The sequence below is a fragment of the Schistocerca nitens genome, chromosome 10 (genome assembly GCF_023898315.1).
Source record: "Schistocerca nitens isolate TAMUIC-IGC-003100 chromosome 10, iqSchNite1.1, whole genome shotgun sequence".
NCBI classification, from domain to species: domain Eukaryota; kingdom Metazoa; phylum Arthropoda; class Insecta; order Orthoptera; family Acrididae; genus Schistocerca; species Schistocerca nitens.
In genome coordinates, this window is record NC_064623.1 from 27,539,998 (window position 1) to 27,562,011 (window position 22,014).

Consider the following 22,014-nt stretch of genomic DNA (forward strand, 5'->3'; position numbering starts at 1 on the left):
TTTTATCATTTGTTACAAGTTAAAACTATTTGTAAGTTGTGGACTCATCCAAGGACCATACTCATATCAAACAAATAATATACTTAATAAAATATTGTATCTGGAAGAACAGTCATCCACACAATAGAAGACAACTAAATGTTCACAAAAGTATACAGTGTTCGTAATGAAATGTTTGATGCTGACAAAATAGTTAGGATTTAAAGGTAAGCTCTATTATGTCAAGTGACTAGCAAATGATTTCTTGTTACTAACAATTCACACTGACATGCCTATTACGTGCTGGTAAAATCCAATACATTAAATAACACACGTACCACATCAAATCAAATATTGCATACAAAATATTGAGGAAACCTTCCTATATACAATCACATTTGAATAGGTGATCTTACTTAAAAATGATGACCACTTCTGTCACTATATTCCTGTGCATGTTGCATCATGGACAGGCCGCCAGTTGTTATTTTGTAACGTGTAACAGTAATATGCACTAGTACATCCTCCACATGCCATATTTATAGTGAATAACCATCTATCTTTTTCCTTATGTTGTTGATATTCCAGTGCAAGAAATTCAGAAGGGTCAAGTATGGCTGTTGTGCTGAAAATTTCTGAATAATAATACCTGCTCCGATCTCCCAATAATGAATTAATGGTTTGACATGTTTCTTGCTAGTAGTCTCTTCGAAATATCAAACCCATCTCATCCAAGTCACACTGTTGGGTGCATATTTGAGGATCATCTTATAATAATATAGATTATCTTATAATAAAGTAGATTTCATTACTTATTACTTTTACATGCTAAAAGTACTATAATTAAATAAGGGGTAAATGCAAATTTTGCAATGGTGTACAGACTATCTACACTGCCAGTGACTGAAAATCTGACAAAACAACATGATAAGTTGGGTGCCTCATAATGCTATGACAAAAATTTTAATTCTAAACATTTGGCATTAGTACTAACTACAGATCTTAAATGCTAAAGAGGAAAAAAGGTGTTTACTGGAAACACTTCAGGTTCTTAAACCATTGGTCTATCAGGAAACATTACAAGTAAAACATTATTTACAGGACATATAGATCAAATGCAACCATATTTACACAGAACAGGAATTAGGATGTCAGCACACAACATGTAGAATTGCAAAATTTCTGAAGCTACTGTTTCACTACACTATCTGCAAAATGAACAGACACACAGTCTCCATGAAGCAAAGTCTGTGGAGATCTCACTGTTTGTGTTACTAAAAAACAAACACACACACACACACACACACAAAAGTACATTACTGAATGTACAATCAAATCATAACCCAAACTGTTCATGAGAATGTGAGAGCAAAGAGAACATAATGTTCAACTCAATCAAATGGTGCTTTAAAAGGGAAATATATGTTTACTTCTAAGGTTAGGGGAAGGAGCTACGATCCTCAGTACAGTGGAAATACATGCAGAGAAGTGAGCATTCCTGCAGGAGATGTAACCAGCTATAAGAAAATGCTGTACGTGACTAGAATTAAAACTACAGAGTTGTGGCACTTCTGTCACAAAGCACCACAGTTACCAGCTACCTGAGGAAAGTTACCACTGTCATCCACAGGTGAGGACCACCAACTACAATAAAAAATGCAGCTTCCTTCTCTAAGAACAAGAGCTGATGCGGGCGGCACCGTACAACATTGCGATATCTGATCAGAAACTGTGATGAAGCAATAATTACAGTCAGTTTCATTCAGTGGTGCTAGTTTTCTGGCTGTATGCCCACCTCACAACTTCTTACATTAACAACACAGCTTTGTGTGCAACATTTCCTTCGTACAATTTCTGTCTTTTGTCAGTCTTCAGTTGTAATCCTGCTCCCAAAGTGCCAAAGTGTGTGTGAGACTACACTCCTCAATCAACTGCTATTAAAACAAATATGAAAATGGAAATGTCAGGGTGGAATACAAATAACAGAATGAGTAAAGATAGCAACTCGATGTGTGGACAAGGCATCGAGTGGTGACGGTCACACAAATGATGATGCAAATGTCGCTTAACTTTATGGTGACCATCTTCCTTCCGAGCATTATACGTCCGAGTTATGAAATTCATTTAAAGTGAAAGTACTTTGTGAACTTTAGAAATATAACTGAATATATTATTTTAAATTCCAGATGTAGCTCCAAAGACAGAATATTCCTTATATTGCACAAAAGAATATTTTTCTCTTGCAATACGGCATATGGTTGAAATTTAACCCCAAGAAATACAAGCATCAATGAAAATTACAAACAAAAGTTTTCATTTATTGGGAGTGAGTTACAACACACAAGGGGCGATCACAAAGTTTCCATTCAAAAGCCGTATAGTTCAGAATCCGTGTGCCAAACAGGCAAACTTCCTGAGAGCATTAAGATAATCATACCACTGATGCACCAAGTTGAAGATATCCCTTTGGTAAAACACCAAATCCTGTTACGTCAAAAAGTCCGTAACTGCCCGCTGCACATCCTTCAACGTTTTAAGGTTCCAAAGGCACGAGAGTCACACGGGGAGCCATCAACTTCTGTATTAGGACATTTTTAATACGGGAACATCTTGTGTCAATTTGTGACCAGCAAGTAACTTAGCACACTATTCCACAATGGAGGTTTTCAACAGCTATGCTGCCCCTTACACTTTACTCAGCCTCCAACAGATGTCTACTGGTGTTTGTCCTTTGGCAGCCGTGGAAAGAATACAGCACACTGGTCCCATTAGGACAAATTTGGTTACAGTGTCGCAGCAGTGCACAATTCTGCAGTTAACTCACGTGTGTCAGAAAGATACGAATGCCACACTAATCCCTCGCCTACACCTCCGTGCTCGTACAGCCACATCGGAGTCACGCTACGTTGTACACATGCTGCAGCCCCACCCTCAAATGGAAACTTTTCGATTGCTCATTATATAAAGATGCTTCACTGTCAACTAGATTCAAGCTGCAATGTCGTTACCATGGAGTCAGCTGGGACAATGGAGCTGAATGTGGGTTAGTTAGTTCTCAAGAAAATGTCATCAAAAAGCTTAGAAACAGTTTCAGTCTTTTCGGTGTGTGTATCAAATACTCACTGCCTCAACTACACGGTAAATTGTTACTTTCATATCTTCCACTTTTTACCATTTAAACAAATTCGTACGAGGGTATTTTGGAAAGTAAAGATACACCGTACGCCAGAGGAACAGAAGAGTTTTGGCGAGCAAGTTGGCAACACTGGTGTTAACCTTGAACCGTTAGCTTTCTCCTCGCGGTCGTTCGGCAGTTAACTGTTGCTTCTGGTTGGAGTAGGTCGTGTTTAAAATGTCTGCACCGCTGCACCGATTCAGAATCCCACCAAATGCGAAGTGCGCTCCGTCACACGTTTTCTTCACGCAAAAGGTCAGCAACCAGCGGATATTCACAAAGAAATTGTTTCTGTTTATGGGAACATTATGAATTGACAAAATGTAACGAAATGTGTCGTCATTTCTCTGAAGGTAGGACCGATATTAATGACGAACAAAGAACAGGTCGGCCATCTGTGTTCTCTGATGCCCTTCTTCGGAGAACAGAGGAAGCAATTCGTGCGAATAGACGTCTCACATTAAAAGAATTGCATCAGATCATACCGGATGTGTCAATGACAACTCTTTATGATGTTGTGGCTGTCAAGTTAGGGTACAGGAAATTGTGTGTGCGCTGGGTTCCGAGACTGTTAATGGAAGAACACGAAAAGAAAAGGATGGGCTCTGCACGCGACTTCCTCACACGCTATACTGAAGCAGGTGATGAGTTCCTTGGTCACAATGTGGCAGGTGACGAGACGTGGTTTTATCACCATACACCTGAATCCAAGCAACAATCAATGCAATGGCGCCATTCGAATTCACCAAAAGCTATGAACTGCAAAACGTCGATTTCAGCGAAGAAAATCATGGCTTCTGTTTTTTGCGATAGACAAGGCGTTCTTCTGTTGGAATTTATGCCTCCTGGAACGACAATTAATGCTGCTGCATATTGTCAGACTTTGAAACGTCTTCAAAGGGCAATTCAAAACAAGTGCAGGAGAATGCTGACAAGTGGAGTCTGCTTGCTTCATGACAACACTCGGCCTCACACAGCGCTCGTAACCAAAGCACTACTCAAACAATTCAAATGGGACGTATTGGACCATCCGCCATACAGCCCGGACCTTGCGCCCACCGACTTCCGTGTCTTCCGTTACCTGAAGTCACATCTTGGTGGAAAATCATTCCGCGACGATGAAGAGATCGAAGATGAAGTTGAAATGTGGTTCCGATAACAGGCGGCAACCTTCTATGACTGTGGGATACAAAAGCTTGTGCACAGACTTAACAAATGTTTGGATAACGGGGGTGATTATGTCGAAAAATAACAAATAATACAGTTAATAAGATGTAACTGACGTTTTCTAAATAAATGTTCTATGTAAGGACTGTGAGCCATTGTATCTTTACTTTTCGAAATGCCCTCATATGTAAATGTAAAAACATTGTGCAGACTTTTTTCCAAAATCCTAAATATCCTTTTCTTTAAGGTAACTCCGAAAGTTAGTTTTTACATCAATATTTGCTAGTGAAATGTCACGATTCCAGTGACAATTGTATAGGATGGAAATACACACTCATTTTCTTCAGTCTCGTGCACCTCTAGCCACTTTCATGGACAATGGAAATACACACATTACTTTACTTGTAATCAGAGTCACAGCAGAAATATTTATTCAAGTCTCTCCTCATCTCACAACATTACATTCAACAGTTTCTGATCAGAAACGCTTTTGTGACCGAAACTGCACAACAAACCTTTACTACACAAAGTAGAGTCACAAAAAGTTCAGTATGCAAGTATCGGTAGCATCACGTGTTTACAGCTTTTGGAGGAGCTGTCGTGCGGGACTCTGGGTACTACTGGTACCTGAGGGGAGAACTAGAGGTGTGCTGGCTAAATGCCACCAATGCAAGAGGAGGGGGTAGGTGTGATGACAAATTATTCTACGTGGAGTGAGTAACACAATATCAGTCAACAGCCAGTATGTACAGTATGTTGGCTCTCATGTTACACATGCAATGCAAAGGACTTACTGCAGTCAGCACAATTTTCACACACATACAAGGTGATCACAGTGACTACTGGTACTGTACTAATGTGTTTTTGCACTGTGTTCACTGCTCACAGGCTTCTGCTGATATTTAAACTGGCATACGGTATGTAACACAGAAGTTCTGGACAGACAAATATACTTCTTTCCCATTTTTTGGAGAGGGCACTGCTTGTTTCTGTCTCATAATACAAATCTTCATTCTATCACAATTAATCCAGTATGGTGAAATTACAAAACAACAACAATGATTTAAGAAACAAGAATAGCAGATTTAATTAATGACCATTTTCAAATGTAATGGGGAATCAACATACGAGTAAATGTCTGTTGAAGACGTGAGGACTTGTATCTCTCCATACTGTCTTGCTGTTTAAGCTCTTATCTGCAGTATTCTGACAGGTTATATGTGCCCATCATGATTTACTCTCCTATGCCATCCTCTTCATCTCAGATTACCATCCGCACCCAATTTTCTCAATTATTTGTTGGATATATTCTAATTATTTGTCTTCCTACATAATTTTTGTCCTCTGTGGCTGCTTCAGTACCATGGAAGTTATTTAAACATTTCCCTTCCTTCGCCGGTTCTGTGGAGAAACCCTCCATATCCGATCTTATCAAACCATCTAATTTTCACCACCTTTCTTTAGCACACCTTTGATTCTCTTCTTTTTTGGTTTTCTTGAGGCCCTCGATTCATTTCTATAAATACGAAAATTTTGCAAAAACAATAAAGCAAAATTAGGGGTTTTTAGCGAAATAACATGAAAACAGCTATTCTTACGAGATAATGCAAAATTTGTAATTATGTCTTATAAAACATTACAAACCTGAAGACAGTAGTTTATTAATATTTGTAACTGATAGTTATTGAAAGTTAAAACTGCATTTTTACATCTTATCTCCTAAATACTGAGGTTCCTGTATAATCCTTCTTGTATAGACTTAAAATAACAGTGCATTTCTAATGTAATGAATTTTGATGTGAGAACATAAACAGCACTGAAACTGCCGAAAAAGGGGCAAACAACAATACCATATTTGGGGAAAATACCATGGAATTTGGCAAAAAAGCAACATAGTATTTGATGAAGAAACCTATATCAAATTTGGCACAAAAATGGCACTGAATTTGGCGAAAACAACAAATCTGGAAAAAGACATTGAATGTGGCAAAGCAACTGAATTCAGCATTAAAATAACACCAACTTTGGCAAATATTGACAACAACTGCGGTAAAAAATAACAATGGATTTGGTAAAAATAGCAAGTAATTTCACAAAAATAACAAGTTTGGCAAAAAATAACACTGGATTTAGTCATGAAATAAACCAATATTTTTTCTGTCTGTATTCATTGTCATACAACGTTGGTGCTTCAAAGGTATGGTGTCATGTCGTCTTCCTCAAATCGTGACCTATATATGTATATTTGATTCTAGTACTATACTTTTAGCAAATAGTGTCCTCTTTTCATGGGCTAGTCTGCTTCTTATTACCTTCTTGCTTCATCCATCATATTATTTTGCTTCCATGGTAACAAACATACTTCCTTCACTTTGTCTACTGTATGCCCCCAGGTTTAATGTAATCTCATTTCTGCTACGCCCCACTACTTTCGTCTTTCTTCAGTTTGCTATCAATCCATATTCTCTTTTTGTTATACCATATGTTATATTAAACAGATCCTGTAATTGTTCCTCGCTTTCACTGATGATAGCACTGTCATCAGTGAATCGTATCACTGATATCCTTCCAACCAGAATTTTAGTCCCACTCACGAGTCTCTCTCGTTTTACATCACTGCTTCTTTGATGTATAACTAAACAGTTGGTGCGATCAATTTCATCCCTTTCTTATACTGTTTTTAATCTGGGAACTACTCTCTCAGTTTCTATTCTTATCCTGCCCGCTTGGTTGTATGCTACCCATCTTTCCCTATGGTTTGTACCTATTTTTCCGAGAATTTCAAACATTTTGCATTGTCTGACACTGTCAAACATTTTTCATAGGTTGTCAAACTAATGATGGAGCATTTTTTTTTTTTTTTTTTTTTTTTTGCATCATTAGGTACATGTCTGTTGTCTTTAACTTGCCTAAAGCCAAACTGATCATCATCTAACACCATCCTTGGGCAGTGTAAAACTCATTCAGAGTTGGTTACTTTGGTCATGCAGTAATAAGAATTGCAAACCACACTTGCTGTAATCAATTACAACTGGGCTACATTCCAAATCCTAACGGGATCAGACAATATGCATATGACAAAAGAAAATGTAGATCTGCAACATCTGTTCCCTTTTATAATACATTATCCACAGAGTACAAATATACCAATTATTTGCTGCATTATTTGCGAGAACTCAAATTTGTATATTTCATACAAGCACAGTGTTGTCAAAATGGCACAGTTTATACTTTTAGAATGTAATAAGATAATTAGAATGATGGAAACTAGAAAAAAGGTTTTTATTTTAGCAGAGTGATTTTCATTAGTAAGAACAGTTCCTTCCCAAGAATATTTACAAATAATATCTCAAAATCAAGTACCATTGATTACAATAGACTACAAATGACGCAGATCAAACATTTATTATGAGATCCAAATACATGGACTCTTGCCCAATATTTTTAGATAGTCATATTTTTTTCTGCAGGGGTTCCTACAACTGCGGACTAAGATTTTCTGGATTCTCAGTGTGCAAGGTTTCAAAACTTTATTAACTTCTAATCTTTGAAAAGAGCTACAGGAAAAGCTCACTGGAAGTATCTGAATCCTCTGGAATGTATTGGTTGCAGCACACCTCACATATTATTGACATTTCAGCTTGATAACTTCTCCTGAGAACACAACATTTTGGTTCTGAAACATAGTTCACCACATTTCCCATGAAAACTGAATTAGGTCTTACTCTTTTTGGGTTTGGTGAATCTGAATGATCGCAAGACACAGATCGCTTTGCAGTGACACAAGAAATCAGTGTTCCTTCAGCAGTCACAAGGGAAGAAAAAGATCCCCCTCCTCTGATGTCAGTAATTAAAATGCAAGCATTTTAACTCACTGACACACAAAAATAATACAACTATACAGTGGGGATTTCTGGTTTCTCAGACGTGAAAGATCTTTGGGAGCACAAGTTAATCATTGCAGACAACCATATTTTTTGGCTAATTGGTACAAAACTGGAATAGCATCAAATATTCTTCAATAATATGTGGGCACGGAAGTACTAAGACCCTTGTACCCTGTCCTCAAATTTCTACACTACGCTTCCCAATATTTATTGTGGCAAAGCTGTAATTTCATCAGAAATGTCAAATTTAACCTCATATCTTTTATGAGACTCATGGTACTGCAATGTAATGCAGCTCAGTCCAGTCTCTCTGGGATTTTCTAGCATTATTCTCTCTATCTTTCCATTAACACATTTTCCTCAGCTGGAACATATCCTTGGCTATCCTTATATGCTGTCACTTTTGGTCTGTTTTCTGTTTTCTTCTCAAATTTCTCATAGTATATTCCTTTTTATTTCTTCTGCCATCTATTTCAGTCTTTATTCTTATACAGCTCTTGCTTTTTCCCACCTCTTGCTTTTTCCCCTCATACTTCTTCAGAAGAGTGCCTAACAAGTTCCACTGAATTTCTACATTCATCATCAGACAAGTCACTATATCTTGTGTTTAAGATTTCTTCCATCATTCTGCAAGCAGACAGTAAAACAGCATCCTTAATTCAATTAATTTCTTATCTGGGTGTCCTAAACTTATCATCTTTGTAGAATTTCATTCAATTTTTTTATAGTATAATTGTATAATATGTTTGTTCTTAAATGTGTGTGCATTCTTTTCTTTATCCACACAATCTTTCCTTTGACTATCGCAGAGAACAGTGTGCATGTCTCTTACATGTTGCTTTGAAAGTATTCTTCGACCAGCAATTTCCTAAGCTCTATATAGAGGCTCTGGGACAGCTTCATGCACTTCCAAAGTACAGGTTGTTTATAAATGAATATCGGGGTTTTAACACTTTGTACTATTTATTACATTAAACTTACAGTTATAAATGAGATTTCAAATGAAAGAGTAACTCAAACAGTTGTGTATGGCACCAGGGCACCACAGTCCGCTAGACAGCGGTAGTTGCGAAGATGGTGACTAGTGAACCGAAAGCGTTTTGTGTTTTGCAGTTTGCAAAGACCGAATCTGCAGTTACTGTGTGACGTGCGTTCCGGCTGAAGTTCGGTTGTGACCCTCCAAGTGATAATAACATTCGTAGATGGTATAATCAATTTTAAGATACTGGTTGCCTTTGTAAAGGGAAGAGCACAGGACAACCAAGAGTTAGTGAAGAAACTGTTGAACAAGTGAGAGAGTCGTTCACTCGTAGCCCAAAGAAATCAATCTGGCAGGCTACTCGTGAACTACAAGTTCCCTTGTCAACTGTTTAGAAAGTTTTAAGGAAACACATACAACTATGTCCTTACCGTTCACAGTTATTACAGGCTCTAAAGCCAGCAGACCATGGATTACATGCCAACTTTGCAAACGAAATGTTGTTTCATGACGACAAAGATTTTCTGGATCATGTTGTCTTCAGTAACGAATCGACCTTTCACCTTAGTGGACATGTTAACACTCACAACGTGCGCATCTGGGGCTCAGAAAATCCTCACGAGGTGGTACAAATGCAACGAGATTCCCCTAAAGTGTTTTTTGTGCCGTATCCCGGCGGAAAATTTATGGGCCTTTCTCTTTTGGTGAAGCTACTGTAACTGGCACTTCTTACCTTGATACACTAGACCAATGGCTCTTCCCTCAGTTGGAAGAAGATGAGCCAGATAACTTCATTTTCCAGCAAGATGGTGCACCACCTCACTGGCATAGTGAAGTACGAAATTGGTTGAACTTCACTGTACCCAAGCACTGGATAGTTCGTAAGGGGCCAATGACAGGGCTTGCTTTGCACGACCTCCACGTTCACTCGACCTAACGCCATGCAATTTTTTCCTTTGGGGCTTCATCAAGGATCGTGTGTACGTTCCTCCCTACCAGAAAAACCACCCTGAATTAAGAAACCGGATTGAGACAGCTGTTGCTACAATCACTGACGACACACTTATCAACATTTGGGAAGAACTCAGCTATAGACTTGATGTGTGCCGTGTGACAAATGGTGCTCACATTGAACATTTATAAGGTTCTTGGTAAAACTGTTTGAGTTGCTCTTTTATTTGACATATCATTTATAAACATGCAGGTAAGGTCGGTCAGAACAATTACTTGTCTCAGTCCATCAACACTGTGTAGTGTGCTGTTCATACAGCTCCTAACTGGTAACACTTCGGCAAAAATACATACACCCATTTATGCAGTTTGTAGTTAACGACATGACTCAATAACAATAATGTGCAGCAGTCGCAATTCACTCTCGGATGACACTTCCTTTTACACCATATAGGAAAGTGTGCACTACCCCACATATTTTAAGGCCACTGGCTTCTGTAAACACACAAAATGTACATTACTTTCACATACTGTGACCAGATATTAAAAAATGAAATTACAATGAAATCCAGACCATTAGCTCCTTACAGGCGTTCATAAATATCAACGGGGAGAGTTGCAAATGTGTGCCCCGACTGGGACTCGAACCCGGGATCTCCTGCTTACGTGGCAGACGCTCTACCCATCAGAGCCACTGAGGACACAGATGATAGTGCGACTGCAGGGACTTATCTCTGGCATGCTCCCCGTGAGACCCACACTTCCAACTTACTGTCCACACGCTACATTTGTAGTGCCCCTGCCCACTATACTCATTACTCGCGGCAGTCAATCTACCGAGTCCTGTAAGAGTTACAGCAATGTGAGTGCACCGTCCGCACTGAAGAAGATGGCAGCTGTTCTTTCGGACACGTCCGTGCTTCCATCAATAATTTGCGTTCCAGTACAAGGAAAAAATTTCAATGAATGCAGCTGTACTTTGACAGAAACTTTTCAAGCAGAGATATTGCAATTACTTGTTTCAGATTTGTTTCCATAGACTTTTGAAATTTCTTGAACTACGATGTTTTTGCATCCAAGATTGTACAACTGCATTTATGAAAACCATTATTGGCCAGATTCCGCTATATAGCCATTTTAAAATGACAGAGTCCACAAATAAAGGTACTACAGTATCCAAACAACCAGGGGATCCAACCCCACAGTGAATCACACAATAAGTAAACATATAAGCACGAGTCCTACAAAAACATATGTTTCTTTGCAAACAGTATCAAACAAACCAAACGCACTTCATAGTACTAAGTAAGTTTGTTCTGTTATGTACTAAATTACAATGCTTGGCTAGGCAACAGATCAATTAGTTTTCTTGAGTTTGGTTTTACAGACTTTGAAATTTCTTGACAGATGACATTCCGCAGAGACTGAATGTTCGTTTTTAAAAGACTAATCACTGACGGTGATTTAAAAGAATGCAAATAATATGGCAATAATGTCATCTTTCAAGCAAAGGCATCACAATTTAATGGAACACAACTGTTTCTACTTAATACATTTTCAGCTGTCTAAACATTATTATGACTTCTGAATAAAAAAAATCACTATTATCACTGTCTTTATTTACCGAGATGATAAATTATAGTATGTAAAAAAAAATGCATTTCAAAAGAGTCAGTATAAACAGCTTATGCAATCTAAGAATTTACTTGTGAAGCAACTTACACAAGCTCTACATTTTTCTACAATGTGTGTGTATGTGTGAAGGTACACAGGCGGTTACACATGTGCAGTCGGTAGATAAGTACAACCGAGAGCCCATGTGCTAGTCGGAATAGGGTAGATCTAGCTGAGAGCCAACACACCATGCAGGCTGGTTTCCAGGGTAGGGTTCGCTAGGGTAGGGTAGGGCAGGGTAGGTTAAGACAAAAGTCACTTACTGAGCAGACTAAGGCGGGGCTGGAGCACCTCAACAGTTTGCTGGGCTCCCAGACAGAGTTAGTCATCGAGTCACATACTGAGCTGGTATTACGTCTGCTGGCCGGCAAAAAACAGACAAGCAACAATGACGCAATCACAATCTGTAGCAAGGAAGGTGTAACAGGGGGTAGGGGAGGGGGGGGGGGACCTTTCAACACAAGTGGTTAGGGGACAGGGGAGGGGTGGAGTGCACACACTGAGAGTAAGAGGTCACAGAATTCACTATTATTGTGCGGAGCACATTAGGGGCGAGATTATGGGTATTACAACATAAATAATATGTGAAGAGAAACTGTTCATTAAAATGATTAAAACAAGAATTATCTAGCATGAACAGGTGACAGAAGAAGGCAAGAACATGAAAATGTCAGCAATAGGTTGTACAAAAAGGAATTTACAGATGTTCACCGGGACATATTACGCAAGAGTTGACAAACTAAAAGTCAATGAGGGAAAAGTCTTTTTCTAATAAAATCAAGAAACAGTAGGGAACATAACAACTATTTATGATTTCTCTCAGAGGAGAGGGATACTGCACTTAAATCAACCAGACACCAACAGACAGTTGCAAGAAAACTGTACTTGTTAACAAAGAAAGAACACTATTTTGTCAGTCTCATACATGTAGCTTTGTGGGAAAATAAATCTTACAAATAAATTTTAAAAATGTATGTATAGTGTTATTTTGCACTGTAGTTTTGGTTAAAACTATCCTTTATCAATAGAAAATCAAATATCAAAACCTGTTTTGTATACCTGCAGAAAGTGAATGTGAAAACAAGTAATAGTCTTATGGCACATGTACAAAGGCCAAACTGGCAATAATGTATTTGATAAATTACTGTGCCTCAACACCGCTGGTATCTGGTTGCTGAATTCTATACACTGAACCACTCTCAATAATTAAAAAGCATTTCCAAACAACAAAGACCAACTTGCATCTCTTACAAACTAAACATTACTGTGACTGTCAACCACAGAAAATAATATACTTTATACACTACTATATCACAAATTATGATTTTAAAAAATCTGGCACTGCTGGCTGAGAAGTTAACTCACTGCCTTTCTCAATTAAAATTAAAAAGGTTGCCAAATATTTCCAGATGCACACCAAGACATATGACACAGCTTATAAAGTAGATTTGGAGATCATTTAGTATTCCAACAATATCCTGAATTCTGCAGGTATATTTCTAAGCAATGTTGCTAGCCATCCTGTAAGCACAGACTGCAATCCAATGGGATGTCAAATCATTGGCCTGCTACAACACAAGAATACTAGGACATAGCGGCCAAGACATTTACAATCATCATCACTGCCAACAGAAGATTACAAATATGCAAGCAAGTTGGCTACTTTTATTGTTTGGTTCTGTCTTAAATGCTGCACAGAAAGAGAGGCATGCCTAAGGGTTATTTGACAATGTACTACAATAATACCACAAGGCTAAGGCGTTTCTCTTCTAAAAGTGCAGTTGTTAGGATAAATATGGTCATTTTTACATGGACCTGTGGCAAACATACACACAAATGAGTACAATCTCAGACAGACGGAGTAAGTTACAAAAAATAACTGCAGCTGATCATTGATGATCTGATTATTTATGATTTACCTTTAGTTTCCATTATGTTCCTACACTACAAAACTCTTAAACTTTTGTTTTTTCTATACGATTTAGTGATTCTCTACACATGTTTATCACCTTTCCTTTCAGTTTATCATGAATGAAGGTAAAAAAAAATTATTTATTCTGTCATCTACATAAATGATATCACATTATCAAGAGTTTTGCCTAAAACACTATTAACCCATTGCAGTTTGTAACTGGGAATATTTTTACAGTGTTGTTTGAAATTTCAGAAAATATTCCTTCCCTGCAGAAGGAACTTTTTATCACTGGCTAAATGTTTTCAGCACTCCTTCCATCGCCAATATCCAGGTAGTTCATGCCACTCTCTTCTGTTACATTTGAGTTACATGGCCCCACTTCTATCACATGGAATTACCGAAAAAAGTTTGAAAAAGCTTCTACATCTCTATCAAATCGTAGCACTTCTCTGTTACACAGTGGTGATAATCTGTCACAAGAAATATGATAAATCAGGCAATAATTACACTACTACATTTAACTTAAACACTGTATGGTAATAGTCGGTTCTGGAGCATACCGGTACATGAATTAGACGAAAAGCTGAAAAATGGAATTTATTGTTAGCTAAGTGATTCATGGAATGCTGCATACAATCACAGCACCATCAAATACATTGATATTTCTGCAAATTGTGAATCTTAGGATGTGTATGGAATATACTGTATCACTCAATAAACGTGCTATCTGCAAATGAGCATTGTCATTTATTATAATGTCTGAATATTGTTAAGTTCTTTATTAACACACAGTATCAGAAGATGTTACACAAATAAAGGCACTGTCGCTTCCACAGCCCAAGCTGTGAGCTCTTCTAGTACAGCAATAACGGAAATTAGTAAGTGGAGAAGCAATTTTATTTGATCGATTCAGAAAGCATATGTGATTTAATCAAAACTATAAATAGATCATTTCAGACTGGTACCATAAGCGTTAGCAGCTTTCTACAGGCAGGTGTTGCATAATAACATGCATTTTAAATGCTGTGTGACCAATATTTGGCCACTTCATAGACTCCTCGGATAGCTGCCATCAGTTCTTTTAGGGAGTATGTAGTTAGACACATCTTCCAGATGAGGAGTCGATACACAGTCTGCTATTCTCCGAATTCACACAGGGTAGATTCACAAGAAAATTCCCACTTCTTCAGGTCAGCATTACACTGGCCGACTCTAGATCATAGCCTCTCGAGTGTTTTCCATGTTGGCCAGCTTTCTTCATGGACAGAATGTAAGTTGTCACATGGTACTACCCATTCTGTGATTTTGCCATCTCGATTCCACATGGAATTTAGTTTGAAAGCTGAATATTGTTCTGCGAGGGTTTCTGTAGTACGGAGGAAACTTCGTCTTGATTTGGGTCAGGCAGTTGCTGGTAGTACCCATACAGAGAACGGGTCTCTAGATTTGTGCATACAATGAGAGCTTTCACAACTGAATGTCATATTTGTTGATAGGTCTTCTGGGCTGCACTTTTCAGTTAGTGATTTTTAGTGCAGAGCTGCACTGGACATCTTTGGAGGTGTTCATGGCAATGTTGAATCTTGCTAACCAATGAGTCGGGTGTGTAAAGCGGGCACGGTCAAGTTCATATGTGATCAGCAGAGACAGTCTTCATCAGAGATAAGTGTTAAGCACTGATTGTCACCTATCAAGGATAAAGACTTTTCTATCAATTCTGGAGAGCCATTACCCACATATCTGCACATCAGAACACTTGGGCACTGAATTAAAACATCTATAGCAGGCTTTCAAGAAGAGTGGCTATTCAGGCAACGAAATAAATAGGGTTCTGCAACAGAGTAACAGTAGGAAAAAGGACAATGATAAAATACAGCAATGGGAGAACACTGTTTCTCTCCTTTTCACAAAAAAGTAACTGATCAAGTCAGCAAGATTTTACAGAAACGTAACATCAGACCAGTTTTAAGACCACAAATACACCCCCCCCCCCCCCCCCCCCCCACGGTCTCCCGGTCAGCAAGTGGAGTATACGAGACTGAATAAATTGATGCAAACAGTCTGATTATAAATCTGGAAAAAACTGTTGCAATGGATATTTTCACCACCCACAATAGGATACCAGCTAATCCTTCTGGAGAAATAAGTGGACAAAAAATTGAAAAAACAAAGAGTACAAAATTTCTCTGTATAAGGACTCAACAAAACATGAAATGGGATACACATGTGGACTATGTGAACAACAAACTGAGCAAAACACGTTTTGTAATGTGTATCGAGTGATGTCTCACGACCATATATTTTGCTTGTGTTCGTTCAGTATTGAATTATGGTGTAGTGTTTTGGGGAAATTGTGGAGCTAGTCAGAAATCATTTAGATTGCAGAAAAAGATTATTACACTAATGGAACTGTTAGATCAAAGATCATCATGCAAGTCACTACATGGGGAAAATAAAGTACTACCATTTCCACGTATTAATGTGGTGTCACTGCCAGACACCACACTTGCTAGGTGGTAGCTTAAATCGGCCGCGGTCCATTAGTACATGTCGGACCCGCGTGTCGCCACTGTGTGATCGCAGACCGAGCGCCACCACACGGCAGGTCTCGAGAGACATACGAGAACTCGCCCCAGTTGTATGACGACGTTGCTAGCAACTGTACGGACGAAGCCTTTGCTCTCATTTGCCGAGAGACAGTTAGAATAGCCTTCAGCTAAGTTAATGGCTACGACTTAGCAAGGCGCCAATTGTATCAGTGCATGTATCTTACGAGTCTCATTTGTATAGTCAAGAGAGATGTATCACAAGGATTGATTAAAAGTTAAGTATATTCCAAAGATACGTATTTTCTTTATAGTATTCAATACATATCCTGTTCCAGACTTGACGCCAGTCGGCGTGTGTGTACGCGTGCCTTTCGGCTTTCCTCCTCAGTGTGGCGTGACTAGCTTGTTACGCCACAACAATTAATATACTTGAAAATGTAATTATTATAAAAGAAAAACCCAACAGTGGCATTCCAAGCATCACCCGTAATGAATCTGTACATAGCTACCACACAGACAAATAGATAATGTACATGTACAACAGACAAACACAGTGCTATTACAGAAAGGCATACTCCACCCTGGCATCAAATTGTACAATGCATTATCCAAATCAAAAAAATTAATAATGGACTTAAACAAGTTCAAATCAACTGTGAAGGATTACTTAGCCGAGCACTGCTTCTATACAGTAAGGGAATATCTAGAAAAACAAAACTGCCTCACCGATTAAGACTTTTTTATAAAATGTGTAGGGTATGAAAATATTGTACAATTTTATCTTTTGTCAAAATGATGTCAAAAAAAATAATACATAAAAAAAAATTTTTAAAAATTCAAGGAATGTATATTGTAATTAATGAATGGTCCAATACCTTTTCTACACTGTACTGTCCAAGATTCACAGGACCAATAAATAAATAAATAAATAAGTAAATAAATACATAAATAAATAAAAGTCTTTGCTGATCAGAAAAACAAATAAATCAGCTGTAGCAGAACACATTCTTCAGCCAAGAAATCATGAAGTTAAGTTTTCCAAAACCAAAATTTTATCTACTACGACAAACTATTATCCGTGACTATATATAGATGGCGTCAAAACGGTGGTAATTTTAACGTAAAAGAAAAAGCCGTGAAACTCAATGATGTATGGGCAGTGGCTCTGCAGAACCGATAGATAAGTTTTTATTCTGGACAGGTGACAATCGATGGCTAAGTTTTATTTCTGACAAAGATTATCTCTGTTGGTCATTTGTAAATTTGACCACACCCAATTTACACAGTATTTATGTCACCTTACAATGCCCGTCTTGTCAGTCGGTAATACTCAGTTTGCCAGGAGCACCCCCAAAATACGCCCATTGTAGCTCTGGATGAAACGTCAGGAACTGAAAAGTTTCTTTGCCAGTGACCGTACGGCCCAGAAGGCTCACCATCATTTTGATTTATTGCTCTATTTCTTTCTAGACAGGCAGTAGACTCACTGCAGATATCCAGGGGTGGGATTCCTGCTAGAGAGTAGACCTTCTGGGTCGGTGTCGTTCTCAGGGAGTCTACGAAGATTCTGTACGCGATGAGGCTAGTTCTCTCTCCGAACAGCAAAACCGTCCGAGTATCGGCCATCCGTAACTCGGTTACTAAACATCTGATCCTGACAGATGCTCCAACATACTTTCTCTAGTTACCTAACAATCTAAAACACTAACGAGAATAAATACAATTATTTTTCACATTAGTATAATTATACACAAGCAGATACATAATGTTTGTCATTCAGATGGTAAACACATTAGATAAACCTGCACTATTATAATTAACACAGCTTGCAAACAAGCTCAACGGATAAAATATTAGACACCCCCCCCCCTTAAAAGCGCCCACCTGTCACCTCACAGTGCTATAGGCCGTGTAGAACTGGTGCCAGGCAGTAACGTAGTCCTCCACCACTGTGGGGGTAGTGCAGTGTGTGTACGGGATCAGTATAGTGAGACGAGTCGATGTGGCGACTTGACAGAATGGTAGAAAGGAGTACTCGGGTACGGTGTCCACAACACAACTGAAGTTGCTCGATTTATTGGTGTATCAATGCGGACTGTCCAATGTGTCTACAGGGAACGGTGTACTGCTATCAACCGTGAAGCGTGACGCAGTAACGGTAGTCGTAAAAGGACCTGGCCGAGAGAGGACCAGATGAGTCTCACAGCTCGTCAACTACAATCCGATTCGAATCTCTGTAAATGCTGGTCCACCTCCACCAGCTTTTGAGTAAACATTCTGAAGGGAACTGCAACAGACATTTGGAGTCAGGTAATTCACAAAAGTCAGTTGCCCACAATTTCACGTAAATCTGCACTTCTTCCGTGAGAAAAACAACACATATCCTGGAGTAACTGACTGGAGGCGTGTAGTGTGGTCAAATGAGTCACAATTGTGGCTCGTTTCAAATGGTGTGAGGTGCCGGGTGAACAGGCAGCGGAATGAGGCACGTAACCGGCAGCATGTGGAATGTGTAGTTCATGATGGAGGTTGTACTGTGATGTTTTTTCCTACAGTGACCTGGGCTTATTAATTCAGATTACCATGAACACGAAACACAACATTTATTTCACGATTCTCAGTCACCATGTTTTGCCCTTTCTTCTACGCCTTCATGACGAGTGTACTGTGCACACCCCTGTCTTTCGAGATGACAAAGACCACATTCCCAAGACCACATGGCTATGTTCTTAGTTTGAAAAACACTCATAAGTTTATCTGCAGATATATGTTTCAAGCATTAGTCAGTAAGGTGCAGCAAACACTCAGGTCTTCCAAAAGCAACAACTTGGTAATGTATATCCCCAATGCAGGCAGTTTCTCTGTGTCTATAAATCACTAATAGAATTCAAAATGGAGCTCACTTTTCTTAGAGGTAGGCCTCTCTTATGACAAGATCAAATCCCTTAAGACCTACGAAAACACTTCATCTGGCATATTTTTTTACAATCAATACATATGATCTTGAACCCTGTTCCATCTGCATTAGAAAGACTAAAAGACTGCAGGCTGTAGAAATGAAATATCTGAAGTCAGTCCCCCTGAAGAAACATGAAAAGATAAGACCCAAAATGAAAAAACCTGCCAAGAAATACAAGTGAAATACCACTACGTGAAAGCGTAAGAACGTTGAGACTGAAATGGTACGGACATGTTGAAAAGATGGTAGAAACAACAAAAGCAAGTACACTGCTCGAAACAGAAACTGAAGGCAATAAACATAGAGGCTGGGTCAAGAAATGGTGCATCACGTAAGTGAAACAGGATCTGGAAGAAAGAAGTGGAAAGGCACCAATTGAAGTGAGAAGAAGTGTACCTCGACAGAAGAGACACAAAGCACTCTTACTTGACAACCTGGGCAACTGGAGACATTTAACGGACAATGACGACAAGCACAAGAAAGGTGTCCCCGAAAGCCGTGCGTACCTTGCTGCGGACCGCCTCCGCTGCCAGGACTCGGGGCGGGCCTGTGGGGGTCGGGGGGCCCCGCTAGGGGCGGCACGAACACCGCCGAGCTGCTCGCGCCTGCGGTGTTGGGCGCCGACCCGCTGCCGCCCGTGTTGGTGCCCTCGTCAGCTGTCCTCTTGAAGAAGTTATGCTGCAGGGCGTAGTACGGCGTCACTCTTGTCTTCGGGTCGAAGTCCAGCATACGGAGGATGAGATCCTGAAACACAGGTGACAGAGCCTCAATACAGCTGAGCCACGCTCACTTAACAATTATCACTCGTGACGTGTGCCTGTGATATGTCTCTAAACATAATGTGTCTATCACTGGAAGAAGGGACACTGAATAAAACAGAGGCTACACTAGCTAGCTGAACAGCCTTCCACCATGTTTTTTTTAAGCCAAAACAACATCCATGTGGTTAATAGTACATTACGCTGAAAATTATGATGAAAACTGCCATGGTGAAACTGGAGGTGTGGAAAAAATGCAGTTTAATTCTTATAAGAAAGCAAAAAGAGCAATCAGCCACTGTAAATAACACTATTTATTTAGAACAAGTAGCACTGTTGCCATTTTTGAACTGGCAGGTTCATCATCAGCTGGCTTTTCATGTTTAAAATGTTCACGTGGTGTTGGGTATTTTTGTTCTTTTTTCTTATTGTCAAATTGCTGGGGTAGTGGCACCACTGAAAATCATGCTTCTTTCTTATATTAATTCTGTTTGCCATCTGTGTTCATGCGTTTTAGTACATTCTTTTCTACAGAAAAAAATTATCAAACTCTGCAAAGGATACAGGTAATCAGTCACTTACAGAAAAGAACACAGAGCTCAGATAGAAATATTTTACAAAAATCTTACTTTTATTTAACAATATTATGAAAAGCATAGTTGCTACCCACCACATAGCAGAGATGTTGAAACGCAGGTAGGCACAGCGAAAAGACTGTCACAAAATGAGCTTTCGGCCAACAAGGCCTTTGTCGAAAATAGACAACAGACATACTAATGCTCACACTCCTGTAAACACATCACACACACACACACACACACACACACACACACACACACACACACACACACACACACACACACACACATATTTTTGTTGCATTTACAAGAGTGTAAGAATATGTATGTCTGTCATCTATTTTCGACAAAGGCCTTGTTTGCCGAAAGCTCATTTTGTGACAGTCTTTTTGCTGCACCTATCTGCATCTCAGCATCTTCGCTATATGGTGGGTAGCAACTATCCTTTTCATAATACTGTTACTTTCCAGCCTGGATTTGTTTGCTTAAAACACAAAATATTCAAATTTTTGTTCTTTCTATACGTGTCGTATATGGAATGTAAGTAGTAGGCACACTTCTGAAGGCAAATTGTATAATTCTCAGTAATTACACTCATTAAGAACTCAAACTGTGCCTCTCTCACATCCAAGAAAGTAAATAATAACTACATAAAAATGGTGGCACATGGTACAGTATCACATTGCAGGGAATACTGATCAATGTGGCATAACTTCCCTATGTATTCTATCCCTTTGATATAGTCTGGATGTTCCAATTCTGTTATTTAGCAAAGAAAATTAACTACATAAAGAACGCACAATTGAAGGAACTACAAAAGTTTCATGTAAGAATGTTACAAGTGACATGTGTGACTGTGTTACAAACAGAGAGTTTTAATTGTATCGGGTCCCTCTGTAATGGAGAACACCATCCACAAGATCATTTTATACATGAATTTAATACCTTGGATCATGGTTTAGCAATAGCTTTTCTCCCCTTCTTGTACTGTCAGCAAAACTGTGTATCTTTCCTCCTTACTGCAACAGGACAATAAACCCATTTCCAGCACAATTACCCAATCACTCATCCATTACATATTTCAGAAGACTATATGGAACACAGTGAAGTTCAAAATGAAAATATTTTAGTACAAGTAAAAACATTCTACAACACGCTATGACATTCTCAGACAAAGTCCACCATGGCTTCATCTCAAAGAATCACTGCTTTATCTACAAAGTGAAAATCTTCAATGCCAGGAAAAAGTGAAAAGCCTAACTGAATTCTGTCCACGGAGGTAAAAAAAAGAAGGGAGCCACATTAAGTAGCCCAGAACATTAAGTTCGCTGCATTCGTATCTCCATGGTTCACCGATGCGACACTTCCTCCGGGGCGTCATTCCAATGCACCCGTGTCCGTGCCCGTACCCAATTTCGACCATATTGGGAGTTTTGATTCTTT

At 39.0% G+C, this 22,014-nt stretch overlaps 1 protein-coding gene across 1 annotated transcript in view; it reads right to left on the reverse strand.

The window, feature by feature from the left end:
• LOC126210290 (serine/threonine-protein kinase minibrain) overlaps positions 1 to 22,014 on the reverse strand; it is a 468,525-nt gene that overhangs the window by 3,451 nt on the left and 443,060 nt on the right. The window contains exon 8 of the mRNA XM_049939485.1: positions 19,742 to 19,979. Coding sequence (XP_049795442.1) covers positions 19,742 to 19,979 — 238 coding nt within the window. The remainder of the gene's footprint in view (positions 1 to 19,741; positions 19,980 to 22,014) is intronic.